This window comes from Rosa rugosa, chromosome 1, assembly GCF_958449725.1.
Source record: "Rosa rugosa chromosome 1, drRosRugo1.1, whole genome shotgun sequence".
NCBI lineage: Eukaryota > Viridiplantae > Streptophyta > Magnoliopsida > Rosales > Rosaceae > Rosa > Rosa rugosa.
The window spans coordinates 26,069,454-26,086,212 of NC_084820.1; the positions used below are offsets into that span (position 1 = coordinate 26,069,454).

The following is a 16,759-nucleotide window of genomic DNA, read 5'->3' on the forward strand; positions in this document are numbered from 1 at the left end:
CTCGAGGTTACTTAATCAAATACTTTAATCAGATGACCAAAAACATAAATATTTTATCCTTTTGGGAAAAAAAAATGCGAGCTCATACCCGACCCTCTTTTTATTAGTAATTTTTTTTTTTTTTAGAATGACTTTATATTAGTAATTTGGGTATCTCAACTTAAAAAAATATCACATTACTACCTGATGTTCACACCCCGATCCAACATGAGTACCTGGAGCCGTTAACGACCTTACGGCGTCAGACATGTGGCATATATTGAAAGGTAAATTCACCATTTCATGTTTTTTCATAAGTGTCACTTTGAAACTTTAATTAGCCATAAGGCCACCTAAGTTTTCACATAAGGCCATTTCTATCTTCAAATTATTTTGTCTATGACAATTGTGCTCTTCCACAATTTCTGACCTCTCAATTTATAATATATCTCTCTGGTTTTCAAATAACTCTTTTAATTTATATGTAATTAACACTTTTAATTTAGGGATAAATACTGTTTAGTACCCTGTGGTTTGAGTCCAACATCAATTCAGTCCCTCGACTTTCAATTTCATCAAAAACACCCCTGCATTACCAAATCTCATCTAATAGGTCATTCCGTCAGTTGGAGCCGTTAACTCGCTGACGAGGCATGCCATGTTAAATCATGTGGGCCTCACCTATCAGGCAAAATTTCAAAATTGAGTGTGTTGGCGAAGAATGGGGAGATGGGTGCCCAGAGCAAATTTCTGGGTGCCCAGATTAGACTTGGACCAAAGAGTGGAAGAAAAAAAAATTAAATAACATTATAGACTCAAATTACCCATTTACCCTTCAATATATGCCACCTGTCTGACGCCATAAGATCGTTAACGGCTCCAGGTACTGATGTTGGGTCGGGGTGTGAACATCAGGTACCAATATGACATTTTTTGAAGTTGAGATACCAAAGTTACTAATGGAAGGTTCGCATTTTTTTCCCTATCCTTTTTTATGTTATTTAATAATTTTAATGTCTTTTAATACATAATAATTTTAATGTTTAAAGATGGATAGATCATAGATGCAAACAAAGTTTAAAATTAAGAGGCTGAAATTCACACTCTTTAATTTGCACTCCACATTCAATTTTTTTTATTATTATTGTAATTCTTACATAAAAACAAAACTTAAGTTACTAAAAATGAAATATGGAGTGTGGATGGTAAATTGAAGAGTATGAATTTAACTCCCCTAAAATTAATTTAATGATTCATAAGAGTATAACCGTTTTTTTTTTTAAGACTATAACCATATAAATGATCCACTTAGGAAAATGAATCTATATCTCAATCCATAGACAACAAATCTAAGCAAATGTGGTTGAGATTGGAGTCCAAAAATCAGACCGACTCAGTTTTCATGTGGCGACCCGGAGACCGGATTACCACAGCGCCGCCTCCCCAAGGAACCCTACACCTGCGACACTTAGGGAGTAAGTGTTTTGGGCCTAGAATTCCTCAAAGAGACAAGGCCTTTAGGTTGGAAAACAAGATATCTATAAGCCCGGAATTCTTGGACTTGTATAGTGGGCTTGGTTCGTAATCACAAGATTACGAACTAGGAGAGGAAGATGAAAGGAAGGTGGTGTTGTGTTGAGTTTTAGAACCTACGTCATTTTTTAGTTCTTAGCCCAAGTTTACATTAGTTTCATTGAATGGTAATTTACGTGAGTCTTCTAGGTCTAACCCACTAGGACCTAAACTCAAATGGAGGTTCTAACTCTAGGGTTCCACTTTGGTGGTAAACAATCACACGCATCATCAACCATACATAACGTTACAAAAATTTAACGAGATCGAACAAGCCAAATAAAAACAAACTTTAAATAAAACAAATTGTGGCCTCCAAGGATTATCCTCCGTACCCAAGTTTCGACAACAACAGCCTGCAAAACAAACTAAAGTAGGGGTTAGGCTCTTACATCCAGTCATTGCCCATGCCCGCCCCCATATCTAAGTTTAAAAACATGAGTTATTGTTTTGAGAAAAAGTAATAGATAAAAACCGGTTTGTAATTCCACGTGATCGTCACCACGTAATTACAATTCCAGGACAATTGATCTTCTTCCACAACTTCCATCATAACAGTCCATCTAGCCAATCACTTTCCGGAATTCAATTATCACAAGGCTAGAGACAAAGGGGATAATTCAATAACAAGGGCATGGTGCACACTGCCCACCACCGATGGCTCAAGGAGGAACAGACCTCTCCTTACATCCCCATCAATTGCCAACACATCAATTCAATCCACGCAAACCATTTCAATTGTAAAACAGATAATTTTCAAAACCATGCAAGAGGCCTCATATAAAACATTATATATGCAATAGAAGCATAGATAGAGTTAAAGGCATCCCCTACCTGGAACTCGAGCTTTCTCTTGCAGCACTTGGCCTCAATACAACCTTGTAGCAACCACCAACTTCACAAGATTCCACCACGACATCAAGCCTAGATCAATAAGCGACATTAATAACGATATACAAGACTAGCTAATCACTCTCAATGCTCTCCGGAGAAAACCTCTCCTTTAACCTCATTTACTAACTAATAACCAGACCATTTGGGCACTAAGGGAGAGTTGGTTTTTCAGGAGAAAGCGGCAAAAACACCTTTAGAAGACAAGTTGTCAAAAGCTGGAAACAGAGTTTAAAAAGGAACTGTCAAGGGTCAAGGAAAAGTGTTCAAAGTACTTGAGATAAATTTTTGGGAAAATTTTGGAAAGAAGATGGTTTAACAACCAACTCAGTAAGATTGAAATGGTTATAGAACTCTTAGTGAAGCCATGTGAAGAGTAAAGGTTTTAAAGGCTAAAGTAAAATGATGTGCAGATTCTTTCTAGAAATATCTGCTTCTGTCCATCTATTTCAAAATTGCATAACTAATTCTAGAAAAATTCTTTTTGGGTGATTCAAATTCTGGAATGTTCAAATTTGTATCTACTATACTTCTATAGAAGGAACTGATCCCAAATTATCAACATTTTAGCTCCATTTTTGAAATGAATGCAGCTGGATCAGATTGTACTGAAAACTAAAAACTGCATAAAGTAGTTCTCCTGTTCAAAACTCTTTTGGTACCCAAAATGGCTAGTTACGTTGACTCTAAGACACCTACAGAAAGTATCTAAAGCTCCTAAAGACTTAAACTTTCAGTCATCCTTTAATACTAAAAAGAGGAGGTCTTGTAGCTCAATAACATGATGTTTTGAAGACATGGTGTTTGGACAACCGTAAAACAAATAAACTCTTGGATCAAGCACGATTTTAATGTTCAAGATAACCATGGTCTAGCATAAATCCAACACATCAGAAAGAATGAAAGGTTCTAAGTTCAAGCAATAACAAGGTTCCAACAGCAATAGTGACAAGTTGTAATCTGCAAGAGTTTGTAACAACAACCAAAAATACACTGAGTGTTAAGGAAAGGATGATACTCACCAAAGACTAACCAAAAAGGTGAGTTTTTCTTGAGGGTTTAAACAGGAAAGAGAGTTGAGGGAGCTGATTAAATCGAGCCCAGTTGCAGGCCAAGAAGTTCGCTCAATCTCGAACATGCAGAGTAAAACATAAACTTCTCAATATGTGGAAGAGTTGTTTTGAATGTCAATGCCTAAAATTGAGGAAAGAAATAGGAACTTGATAGTTTAAGAATCTTACCAACTGTTGGTATCAGTCTCAAGCAAGATGTGGGGGATTCGGGTAGAGCAAGAGAGGGAATTCAAGCAGAAACCCGGAACAGGCTCTCTTCTGAACAGCTTCCGCTTCGAGGGGTGTACAGGTCTCAAATTAACTCCGATGGAGCTGAAATTTGGAGGCCTAGATAGAAGAGACATAGGCAAACAACTTTGATGAAGAAAGTTTTTTTGATCGGAGGTCCCTAACTAGGCGTTTCGGGGCATGCAAACACACTGATATGCACAAGGACGAGAGGAAGGGTGAGAAGAGGAGAGTGAATGACGATTTCTGGCTTGGGTTCTCTCTTTTGAAGGTCTGAGATGGTTCTCTAGGAGGAGTTGCCATCTGCATGTTGGTAACGTGGAACAGAGTTGCTGATCGAGGTTTCCTTTCCCTCTGCCCAATTTGACGAGAACAAAGAAAGAGGAAAAGTTGGGCTTTGCGTGTGAGATAGATGACTGATCAGCTTGGGGAAAGTGAAGGTATTGAATCAGATAATTTGGGGTAAAAATAAGAGGTTGTAAAAACCAAAATGATGGGGAAAATAAAAGTAAAATAAGTAAATACAAGAAAACTCAAATTAAAGTGTTGGCAAGAGCTAATAAGGATTGGGCCTCACCAAACTTGTACTTAGGTAGAAAAATGGCAAAGTAAGTTTTATCGGAATTTTGCTCGAGTTTGAAAAACATGAGTAAATAAATTGTGCTTTTGAAAGTCGGTGGGATGGTTGACGAGTAAGCTTCGGGTAAGGCGAGTAGAAATTCCACCAATTGTTAAGAAATAAACTAAAATGAGAAAATCATAAACGCACGCACAAGTAGATTTTAAAATTATGCAATGATGCTATTATGAGCTACAAGAACCTTATTGGATCAAAGGAGATTTTCGGGTTAAATGTCAACTAACTTATTGGGCTAGGTTTACTATCATACCCGTCTGTTGGATGTCCAAAGTAAATTATGGACTCTAACCCTAAGCTATTTTTGGGCCTAAGGCCCAAGCCCAAACTATTTCCAAAAGTCTTTAGCCGAACAAAGGTCAAGAAAAATTATCCCGTCCAAAAGTGACGTTCGGAATTTCACGGGGTCTACATTTCATATCCAAACACATAGAATATTTGAAACATAAATTTGGATATGGGTATCAGACTTGAATCCCAAACAAAACGGATCCCCATGTCCGCCATACCAGCACCATCAAAACACTGCGCTACCTAACCAAACGAGGATCATCAACAATCGTAAATCAAAACTAATAGAGTAACAGGCCAGCCAATTAATGAAACCTAACACTATGAAGAGAAGTTTGTCTTGAAGACACGAGAAAGATTAACAATTGTAATTGTCAATTCGGGTTGCCCAACATAAAATATCAGTGAAAATGTGAGGTTGTTGCAAGCCGCAAGGGGAGTAATTCGTCAACAACGACAAAGTGATTAACATCCGGTCTAGACAAAACAATAGCAACAGATCTAGGGGTTTTCCCTAGGCGGTGATTTATCAGAGATCCAACAGAAATGAGCGACAAGAAAAGTAGAAAACCCTAGCAAAGTAAGGACCCTTTAAACAATTTTCTTTTTTTGGTCATCCCCTTAAGTTTTATTTTTTGGACAATTCTTAGGTTCTTGCACTTGCTCATTCACCCTTTATTGTGATTAATGCATTTTAACTTTATAAATTTCTATTCCAACCATTCATGTTGTATAACATACAAAGATTAGCTCTGAAAAAAAATTAATCAAATTGAAGACCTTTTACTTATTCATTTCTATGAAATACATAGACGGTTAATCATAATAGTATTAAGTGTTGTTAGAACCATCCATTTGTTTGATTCAATTAGATAATTAAAACGATTTCTAATTCGATTGATTTTTTACAAAGATGATCAAAGGCTAATCTAATATGTGGATCGTTGGATGATAAATTTATTAAGTAAAAGTATGTTAATCGACAATAGAGGTGAATATACTCGTTCACCCAAGGAGTGAACCTAAGAATTGTCCTTATTTTGCTATTTTCCACTCATCTCATTGGGTTAAGTAAAGGCGTCAAAGTTATACAACATTGTCAGAATATTCATGAATACATATCGACTGGTTTTTTTAGTTTGGTAGAACGTAAAATGATTGTCATCAATTGAAAACATTATTGATTGGTTATTACTTAGGGAACAATCAATTAGTACCATGCATGTGAAAAGCAATGTATATTAGTTCTTGGTTGGCTGACGGTACATGCATGATGCATGTGATCTATAATATAATAGGTGCATCTATGTAGAAGCAGAAGATGGCGAAGAAGCTCGAAGGCCAAATGCATGTTAACTCAAATACTAAGTACCAATCTGTGATCAAAAAAATAATAAAAAAAAACGAGAAGATCAGCGTGGGACGTTGTTCGGTGACTCAAATTAGGGTTTCCAGATCGAGAGGGGCAGCGATGGCAGACAAGAGGCCAATCTACATATATACAGGTGAGCCATATTTGTGATAAAGGAGAAAAACGAAATGGGATTTTGGAAGAAGCATCATCGTCAAAATCAAAATGGGGTAAGTAAATGATTTCCGTGGTCCTATTGATTGGGTATAGTGCATGGCTAGCTAGTGACCATAACGGTTCTTCCAGAAGTTGGAATGTTTCTTGTTCACAAAGTCAGACTTTGACTATCTACAACTAAGTTACTACAACTGTTCTTCGTTAGTTTTATATACTTTGTTACTGGGATCTGTATTCAGTTCTTGACTGCAGATTTATTTTTACCATACTTCCTCGGTTCCCCCGCTTGAATCCATCATGCATCCATGACCTCCATCTCTGATTTCATTCTTAACGCAACCGTACCTATGATCTTGCATGATTAAAAACAAAAAAATTATAAAACAAATAATTAATATCTTAATGTTGAACCAGTGCTACTTAAACAAGTACTACACCCAGAAGGCCAGAAGCCATACACTTACCTGACGATTTCCGATACTGAGTCTACACTCACCTACAAGTCTACAACGAATCTTGATGATCATTGACGGCGAGCATAAGATATATAGTCAGATAATTCAGCAAAGTCCATGGGAGCTGGGATCAATATATATGATATTATTCTGAAAGGTGAGTCCAGTTAGGATTAGGGTTCATCGGATTCTCAAGACAGTCCGGCCATTCCTGAGCTGCTGGTGCTGCAACATCGATCTAAACTTTTCTGGAGGGCATGCTTTAAAGGTTCTTCAGTAGTGCCACGTCTGGATGATGTCATCATAGTGACGAAGGGTTGCTCAGTTGATTGCTCTGTTCTAACTTTTATGGTACGTACTGGCACTAGTTGGGTGTTTGGGACCAGTTGGGGTTACAGATGATTAATACATGTTTGTTTTGATAGGCAAGTGGGAAGTCACATATAGAAGAGTGGGAGTAGAACAAATCCATATACATATCTATATTCTTCTTTTCAAAAAAAAAAAAAAAGGTATTCTTTTGTGAAAAAGGATATTACTTATGTGAAAACACCGAAGCTTCTGGGGCTCATATTCAAAGGGTAAGATCATCTAGGTTTTCATATGATCGAAGGAAAACCAAATGAAGAAAAAGTTGTTTAATCTTTTTGGTTTTTACATGCACCAACAATCAATCGAATTACTAAAAAGCTAATATGTGTATATGTATGTGTCTGTTAGCTACATCTAAATTTGCTAAATAAAAAATTAAGATTTATGTATTAATCGCTAACATAGCATTTTGTATTGATTAAAATGATAATACATGCATGAATCATGTGATCGATATATAAAGGATGATACAATCTAATTGGTCTCAATATAATAAGATACCTTATTCCTACTTGATCTTAACGTACGTACTTTTTTCTGTTTTAAATATAACTTAAACAAGCACAGGTGATGTATAATTAATGTAAAGAGACAATTAATGATCCATAACTAAATTTCAGAAGGGGAGTTCATGTCAATCACTTTAATCCCGTGTTTAGTTAGAAGTCAACACTACTTGATCTTAACTTATTAGAAGGTGATGGCAGTGGTTGAGGTATTTTGCTCGAGGGGTCTCAAGGTGGGAGGGCCGGAGGTGATATGGCGACTGGGGCGTTATTGGCGGAGTCAGGTTTCGATTTATGGTGGGACACTCATGAAATATCAAAATTAAAAAAATATATATATATATATATATATATATAAACAACTAAAGTGAAATACATCTTGTAAATTGTTTAAAGCAATAACTATATTAACTTTTATAATTCAAAAGTAGAACAATAATAGTGGTATTGTCACATACGTAGTATACAATTATAGATATAACACATATGTTCAGACCCACAAAGGTTACAACAAGAAGCATCAAACCCATGACCATGTTGTTATTATTTATTAATTCATTCAAACAGCCACTATACCAGAGTAGCTTTATTGCATTGTAGAGAAACTAATATATATATATATATATATATATATATATATATACAGATCCTATCCAGAGCGAGGCCTCGCTCTAAAATTAAAGTGTGAGGTTGGAGTTTAGGGCCACTTTTCGGTCTCATATCCACATCTCGACCGTTCAGTTTTTAGGTACTAATGTATAGATCATCTCTGCAAAATTTCAGCCAAATTGATGGTCGTTAAGGCATTGATAATTGCCTTAAAGCTAGTACCGTTCAGGTTGGACAGATTCAGTTCGTCCACTGGTTTAAGTGAGTTAGATACCTTAATTTGGCTGAAATTTTGCAAAGATGATCTATACATTAGTACCTAAAAACTGAACGGTCGAGATGTGGATACGAGACCGAAAAGTGACCTTAAACTCCAACCTCGCACTTTAATTTCAGAGCGAGGCCTCACTCTGGATAGGATCTGTATATATATATATATATATATATAAACTCTAGTGGGTCAAGGGACCCACTAGAGCCCTATGGGGCGGTTAGGTTGTCGTCGCTAGGTGATATTGGTGGTAACGAGATGTTTCTTGGCTGCGGCGATGGAGACACTTTCTGGCGGCTCTATCTGGTTTGCGGCGGCAGCAATGGATGGATCCGGATCGCATGGGTTGTCGAAGGTGTGGACGGCTCTAGTTTGCTCAGGTTTTGATCTACCAACGGTGGGGATGGCGGATTGGTCCTGCTCATCGGAGGAGCGGATCTGTTCGGAATCGGGCCGGCCAGTTTGCGTAGCTTATCTTCAATGGTGGTAACGGCAGGTGCGACGGCGGCCTTTACGGTAGTAGCGATTGGTTCTACGAAGTCGACGGCTGGTGACGTAGTGTGGTAGGCTGGGGTTTCCTCTAAATGGGTTCCCCGTGTTTGGGCTAGGTTTTGGGCCCATTTAGGACTTCTGTCCTTACTTTTTGGTTTAGTTTTGGGCTTTTCTCTTTTTGTAAAAAAAAAAATATGCGTTTGTTTTTTTATTATTATTTTTATTTTTTTAAGTGGGAAAGATCGCAAAGAAAGAAATGACCATGTTGTGTGCTCTACTCTTCTTCGGGCTTTTTTCTTTCTTTGTTTTAGGCTATTTTAAAAGATGGGTGTACTAGAAGATTGCTAGTTTGTTTGCGCTTTTGTTCTAGAGGTTGGCTTTGTGATAATTTCTAATTAACGATTCTTATTGTCGACCCTAAAGGAGTTTATTGTTATTGTACTGCTTACTGAATTTTTAATGGATAACCTTTTCACCTAAAAAAAAAAATAAAAATTATTAGATGCTTTGGCAAATGAAGGGATAAATTCGTCAGGCTTGACATAGTGGGACTTGCCATCGGATTTTGTTCTTTCTTTTTGTAATAGCGATTGGTTGGGGCTTCCCAACTTAATTTCGGTTCTATTAGTTTTCTTGGTTAGTTGCGAGTTATAGTTTTGTTGTTTGTTTTTGGTGGGTTAAGTTTTTTTTTTTATCGAAATAGGTCAGCCCTTTCATTAAGTTCAGCAAGCAGTACAAAAATGAAACACCCCTATGGGGTCGACAGAAAACAATCGTTCCTTAGAACCTCTTGAACCTCTATTCTAGAAGAATAAATTACCCAAAAAAATCCCGAGTACACCCACCTTTTAGTAAATGCACGCACTTTTATTCTAACAAAAACCTAGAAACCTCGAAGCTTACATAAAATGGTTCCAACTAAGGCACTGGTTCTTGCGACCCAAAATAAAAATTAAACAGCACTATGGGCCATAGAGACCCAATCCATCCAACCCCCTAGCAAAAGGGTAATCCAGCTCGCTTGAAACCCTAGCCCAGTGTGCCCAACCCTAAGGGTCACAAACCAGGTCAAGACCCAGGAAGCCCAGCAACACCAAGAGCAGGCCTAAATAGTAGGGTACACCACAACCCTAGTTCCTTGAGCCCACACGTGTTCTTCCACCCAACAAACACCATATGCGCCGTCGCCGATACCAGTCGAGGGGAACCCCTGGAAACCTCCATCCCCATAGCCGCCGTCACCGTGGTTCACCGCCGACGATACTATACCATCTCCAGGATCGAAAGACACCCAAATCCGCTTCCATTCCTGATCACCTCGGACCAACTTCAGATCCATTCCGGTGCCTTCGCAAGCATTGAAGAAACCAATTGCAAGGTTTCGTGTTCTTGATAGGTGGGTTAAGTTTTAGGTCCCTTCTACTATGGTGTACTCTTTTTCCTTTTTAATAAATTACCCTCGCTCGTTTAAAAAAAAAAAATCCAAGAAATTAACAGAAGAAAAAAAATCATCTATATATAATTTATATATACACGTACCTTATATTTTATAGATCTTTGGTTCAATTTTCTGTTCCTAGCTAGCTACTAGGCTTACTATCTCATACTGTCTTTTAAATTAGTCAAAATTAACTTCCGTATCAAATGGGTTATGGGTGACCCCATATAATATCAACCCAACTAAGAGCAGCATCAATAAGAAAATTAATCATTAATTTGAAGCTGGCCAAGTGACCCATTAGACTATATATGTCTTTGGTGATTAGGAATGAAGTGATAGGGAAAGTGTAAAGGTGCTATCTAAATCGATAAGGTCAAATGGCAAAAGTTTCTAATGTCTAGATTCAAACCATTATTCTGTGTTGATTTTAGACTTGAGAGGGAAAGTAGGAAGGAAACTTCAATATTTCAAATTAGAAAGATAAACATATGGTGATGAATTGAGTAGTATCCCTTTCACTAAATTATGATCATGAATGTGCTAGTTCGATTCTTTACCGATGATCGATCAGCCGCCTTAAGACTCTTAACTCGTAATATATATATATATATATATATATATATATATATATATATATAGATCTTTATTAGTAATTTATTGTTATTAATATTAAGAGGACAGGGGAAGCTGAATTTAGACTAGTAACATTTTGTTGTAAATACCAATTGATGACCAAATATTGAGACCTGCTCACCTAAGAGACAATTTTTAAAGGACTGTGAGGGATAAGTGAATATGACTGCTGAAAACAAATACATAGTTTTTAAGTTATTATAATTTCAGCTTTTAAATTTGATATATGTGGTTGAGATGCATTTGTCCCTCACAGTCATTTAAAATTGTCTCTTAGGTGAGCAATGAGCCAACGACCAAATACTTGTTGATATAGTAACTTGAAAATTAGTTTTTTCTTATAATTTGTTAGCCACGAGAAAGCATAAATTTGTCCTATTTACAGTGTTATTTTCTAGTCAATCAGGTTTTACTTTTATTTCCTAGTCAATGTTTCCTCACTTGTGATTTGCAAATCTAGGATTTGAGCAATTGGGATTAAGCTTATCCTAGCTTAAAAGATCAAGTGAAGGTTCATTGGAAGTGAGTGATGATATGGCATGCTTCATGCATGCTTGCATCTGCGTAAGGCAATTTATTAATAAAGGCTTTGAAAAGTATAAGTTTTAACATGCATCTTGATCCATTCATATAGTTTAGTTTAATTTGTTAGAATGAGTTAGTGCATATGTAAATCCTTTGATTATCAATTTGTTGTAATTAGTAAAACTTCGTTTTTATCTTGACTTTCTGTCTAGAGTGAGTGAGTAATTCTTGTGGCTCTCTTATACTTATATATTTAGCTTAATGGTCTAACCGTCGTTGAGTTTGATGCAGAACCAAAAAAAAAAAAAAAAAGGACATCATCAGGTGGTCGCATAAGAAAAGCTAGCGATGCCATATATATTACTATATATTATTTCTTGGTTGGCTTATGATATATAATCTAGTAAATAATAGATGGATCTATGAAGAAGCAGAAGATTGCGAAGAAGCTCGTAAAGTAGTCCAAACGTTGTTGGGATCCACATCCACTACTAGTGCAGCAGGATTGAAATGGAGCTGCACACAATTAGGGGTATCATGATTGTGCATTCCCTCGTATGTGGTAATCACATAGCTTGAGTCTTCTCTGTCCCTCTCTACTCTCTTCTTTACATCGCAGCCAACACTTGAGCACTTGTAGTAATTTCTGATACAAAATGTTCAACAATTAATTGATTAATTGGACAAAGAAATGACCGGAAATACCATAGGCAATTAAAAAAGATGCATGTTTAGTGTATATATTTATAGAAACAGCCACCCATGTCTCATAGCGCAATTCTCACATGCTAAAAGCCCTAAAACTACATAATTAAGAGCTAACACTCAAGAAACTAATCTAGATGAATGATTCAAATAGGTAAATTCATGTAAAGCTTAGTTGAATTAGGTTATCTTTCTGTGAAGGTCTTTGGCTAATGATGACCCCAATTAAGAAGCCAATGGCAATCGTGATTCTTCAACAAGCATAATGAAATGGAGGATCCAATGGCGCCTCATCATGTACGAGAATTAGGTTCTAGTTCTCCGGAGTGCACGTACGTAGGTTTACGCACACTAATTATGCCTCCTCGATCAAGAAAGATTAACACGTACATGCAAGCAAATCTCACTCTCTCTCAAGTCATCCTTTAAGTTGACTACGACCATCTAGATGTTCGGAGCTGAGCTGAGCTAAGCTATCATTATGCATTCATTCAGTGCAATCTGTATAACTTCACTATGAGGGAGCCTGTTAAGCAAGCATAATATTAACATCTCTTAGTGCAATCTAATAATATAACCGAATCGTTTATTGTCATTAATTCTTAAAACAAAACTAATTTGGTCTCATATATATTGTTTACTCATCTAGCTATAAGTAGACCACTTCATCATTTTCATGAGACACTGAAATGAACATTAATTATATATGCAAGAGAATCCAATGGTCAAATAATGCTCCATCGATTTTCATGCAAAAATGAGTCCCTCTTAAGAAGGTCTATTGTCAAATTTAGCATATACCCATTTAGTAAATGCTGCGGATCGAGTACTGCAATTTGGCATAAACACACAAAGCAGGCACTGATCATCAACAGGGAATTAAACTAAAGAAACAATAACATGCAAATATCTTTGACAAAGACATTAATACAAATTAAAAGAAGCTTTGTATATATAGTAATCAAGGAGTTCAGCAATCTTTTGTATACATATTCTAGCTAGCCAGCTAGCCAGCTAGTGTGCCGCCTTGAGTATGATCTGATATGATATGAATAGTACGTGGTCGTCCCTACCCATTGGAGTAGACATGTTGGAGCTAGAGAGGGATCACGAGTCTCAACTCAAATCAAGCCACAGGTGTCATATCATCTATCAGTAGAATACATTCATATATATATATATGGGTGGGAATTAATAGCAAATTGACAAGCTTAATTGACTAGACACGACTCTGTGATTATCTACGTCTGTGTTTTGTCGATCATTGATGTGGTCGCAGGTCAATGACAGCACCCTCTCTTTTTTTTTTTTTCTCTCAGATTGAATATGGAGATTATGCAGAAAATTAAACAAAGAATAGTTCATCAAGTTAATGCTTCCTGCAGCTGGTGTGTTCAAGTTTAGAGTTTACTTCAGCTTCTCTCAGTTAATCAGGTTTGTAAAGATCAATAATAATTGACAAAAGAAAAGAATATTAAACTTGATCTTCTCAGTGCTTTGAACTTCAATCTAGTTTTATTTGAAAAAATAAAGTACAATATATAATTACCTGGGATTTGGGCTGTTCTTGACCGACTTCTTGCCGTACTTCCTCCACTTGAATCCATCATCCATGATCTCCAGCTCTGATTTCGTTCTAAATGCAACCCTATGGCCATGACCCCCTTCTCTCTTGCTATTCTTCATTGCCTCCGCATTTCTACACAAACAAACAGGAACAAATCAATAAGGATTAACTACTAAAAAGTAAAGCTGAACCGTAATTTTCCAGAAAAAGTAAAATTAAAAAATTGAAAGGTATGTATTCCACTTGCATATTAGTGCTGGAATTTCTTGATGTTGCACTACTTGAACCACCAGCAGCAGCAGCAGCAGTACTATGACATGTTTCTGGCGATATCATTCTCAGCGACGACGAATCCTGATGATCATCAACCCTATAATCGAGCATGAGATATTCCGATAACTCATCGAAATTCATGGAGTTCGGATCCAGCTGATTCTCTCCAAATGGAGCGCAGTTCGACCAGCTAGGGTTTGAGTCCATAACCCCCCACCAGAAGAACTACAGAGTGGAAACTAATGGTAGAGTCAATTGAAGAAAGTGGTATACCAGCTTGTTAGCTCAGCTTGGCTTGTATAATTACTTATATATATATCAATTTTTCTTATACCACTGCACCTTCATATACACTTTCCTGGAGGCAAGCTACGAAGGTTCATCTCCATCCATCAGCTTGCCACGTGGCAGTTCAACAGTGGCCAAGTTGGTGACGTCACCATGAAGACGTAGGATTTGCTTTGCTTTTATGGTAGTGGCACTTGTGTGGGCTGCTAACCAAGTGGGGTGTGTGCTAATAATATATGTTTGTTCTGATAAGGGAGGACACTTGTGGTGGGGAATTCTGATGGCTACTCCTACTCAGATCGATCATAATAATCCAAAAAACAAATATATATATATATATATATATATATATATATATATATATATATATATATATATATGTATATTTGGGGTTGTCTATATATAGTACTTGAATGTTTATCATACACTCATGTATATCTAATTAAACCAAAATTACAATTAGTTGAACTAAATTTACAACATTGACAACAAAGTTATCACATTTGTTTTACACATTTACATATAATTGAACCAAGTTACCACATCGACAACAATTTGTTCATAAATTTGTAAAAATATCGTAAGTGAAGTAATTACCTCTAATAGAACTAAAATTACCCAAAAAATAACTCTATTTACCACAATGACAACAAAATTGTCGTCAAATCTGTAAATGAGTGTATCACATACATGCAGGTACTGTAGAATTTCCCATATATATATATATATATATATATACCTACATACTGTTATTAACTTATAAAAAATAAAAAAATTCAAGTTCTAAGATATTTTTTTTTTGAATAAAGGGCTGGTGCGGCTGCCCTCACGCCTTGATTAATGAAACTGATGAATACAAGGGGGGGAACATTGAGCCTAAACCCCTGATTACAATAAGCATCTAGAGAACATCCTGAAATAATATCATGAGTCTCTACCAAATAACAGTATTCAACAATGCACCAACTAGCAAAGAGCGCTCTACTGGCGACTCTATTTGCTTTGACATAGCGGTGACATAACGGAAAGATAACTCGATATGTAACACGATTACAACATAGCATAAGTACCCGCTTTAGCACAGCTTTCCTACTATGTTGCCGCCGGAAGATAAAACCGACGACACTTAGCTTCACCCTACCACTAGGCGGAAGCGACCATTTGACAAAGCAAGGAACTCGCCTCCTACCTAGAGCAGACAAGGCACTTTGAGTGCACATACAGGCACAAAGCCCGACTAGTCCCACGTAGGGACTTATTGCTCGCATAAAGCGCAAGATAACTAAAAACCATAAATAATTAAATAAATTAAAACTTAAGGCAGGGCCCCAATAGGGAGACCAAACCCAAACTACAACCCAGATTGGGCCTACAGGCCGCATCCAAGCCCAACAGACCAGCCCAGCAAGAGGACCAGATCCATCCCTCCTGTTCCATGGCAGCGACTGCATCCCCCCAACTCCGCCTCCCCACCACTGGCATCGGGCCACCATCACAACCCCGTCGCGGTCTCCAACCCCCGTCGCGGTCTCCACCAGCACGACCCCTTCGCGGTCTCCACCCCACACCAGCCATCGACGAGAAGCTCTGCAACGAAAACCAACATGAACGTCCGAGCAGCACACCATCAGTAAGCCATCGATCCATCCAAACAGCCTCCGATCCACGCCACCAAGCCATCGAACCCGACGCGCCGACCACTGACTGCCACCAATCACCACTTCGACCCGGCACAGCCCCGATCCAACTCCGATCCAATCCCATGCCCTCAACGTAGCCACTGCTTTCAGCCAAAAGAGAAGAAATAGTACCCCTCCCGAACCCAGCCTCCGAGCCTGAGATACGATCACGGAACAAAACACCCATCCGGCCGCACACATCGTGCACCGGCTAGGCCAGAGGCCATTGCCAACGCCGAGGCGCAGCCAGACTGGCTCAACCACAGAAAACGGCGATATAGAGCGAGAGCTTCGCTAGGGTTTTTTTGGGTTTGTATATGATTTTCTTTTTCCTGTTCTCCTTTCTTTAATTGAAACGAAAAACTCTAGCACATTTTTGATAAACATAGATATTATTAATCCTTGGCAAACATTTATAAATTCAATTCATGAGCTTTGAGGCTGTGGAGTGGCCTCTGGTAGGTAGTTCTAAGATATTTATCAACGAGAGATTTAGTAAGTTCAATACAAAAATATTAACGAAAGATAAAAGCAAAAAATAAAAGTTAAACATGCCGTTCTTAGCATGCGAGGTTGTTATTCTATGAGAAATATGACATTTCATGTGAGATTGAACATTTGCTCTAAGTCAAGCTTTATGGTTATTTACTTTTTATTTGCCTCTTTGTTTTTTTCTCATTTGGTTTTATGTAATTTCTTTTTAACTAATTAAGAGTTTTGGGTTCATGTCTCCTCTTTTTGTTT

General features: G+C 37.4%; 1 protein-coding gene across 2 annotated transcripts; it reads right to left on the minus strand.

The window, feature by feature from the left end:
* Positions 1-11,828: 11,828 nt before the first annotated feature.
* Positions 11,829-14,350, minus strand: LOC133724812 (probable WRKY transcription factor 51). Of its 2 annotated transcripts, none has more exons than XM_062151662.1 (3): positions 14,023-14,347; positions 13,758-13,907; positions 11,829-12,149 (listed from the first exon to the last, which is right to left on the minus strand). In XM_062151662.1, the coding sequence occupies exons 1-3, from the start codon at positions 14,253-14,255 to the stop codon at positions 11,924-11,926; spliced, it is 609 nt and encodes a 202-aa protein (XP_062007646.1). In that variant the 5' UTR covers positions 14,256-14,347; the 3' UTR covers positions 11,829-11,923. The 2 variants fall into 2 exon arrangements, with proteins under 2 accessions (XP_062007646.1, XP_062007653.1); XM_062151669.1 differs by lacking the exon at positions 11,829-12,149 and adding an exon at positions 12,219-12,734 and having other exon boundaries at positions 14,023-14,350.
* Between the last annotated feature and the right edge of the window lie 2,409 nt (positions 14,351-16,759).

Coding starts and splice junctions, on each gene's coding strand:
- LOC133724812 (XM_062151662.1), bottom strand. CDS start 14,255: ATGGACTCAAACCCTAGCTGGTCGAACTGCGCTCCATTTGGAGAGAAT. Junction 13,908..14,022: donor AGAAATTCCAGCACTAATAT/GCAAGTGGAATA, acceptor TTGTTTGTGTAG/AAATGCGGAGGCAATGAAGA. Junction 12,150..13,757: donor AAGAACAGCCCAAATCCCAG/GTAATTATATAT, acceptor ATTTTGTATCAG/AAATTACTACAAGTGCTCAA.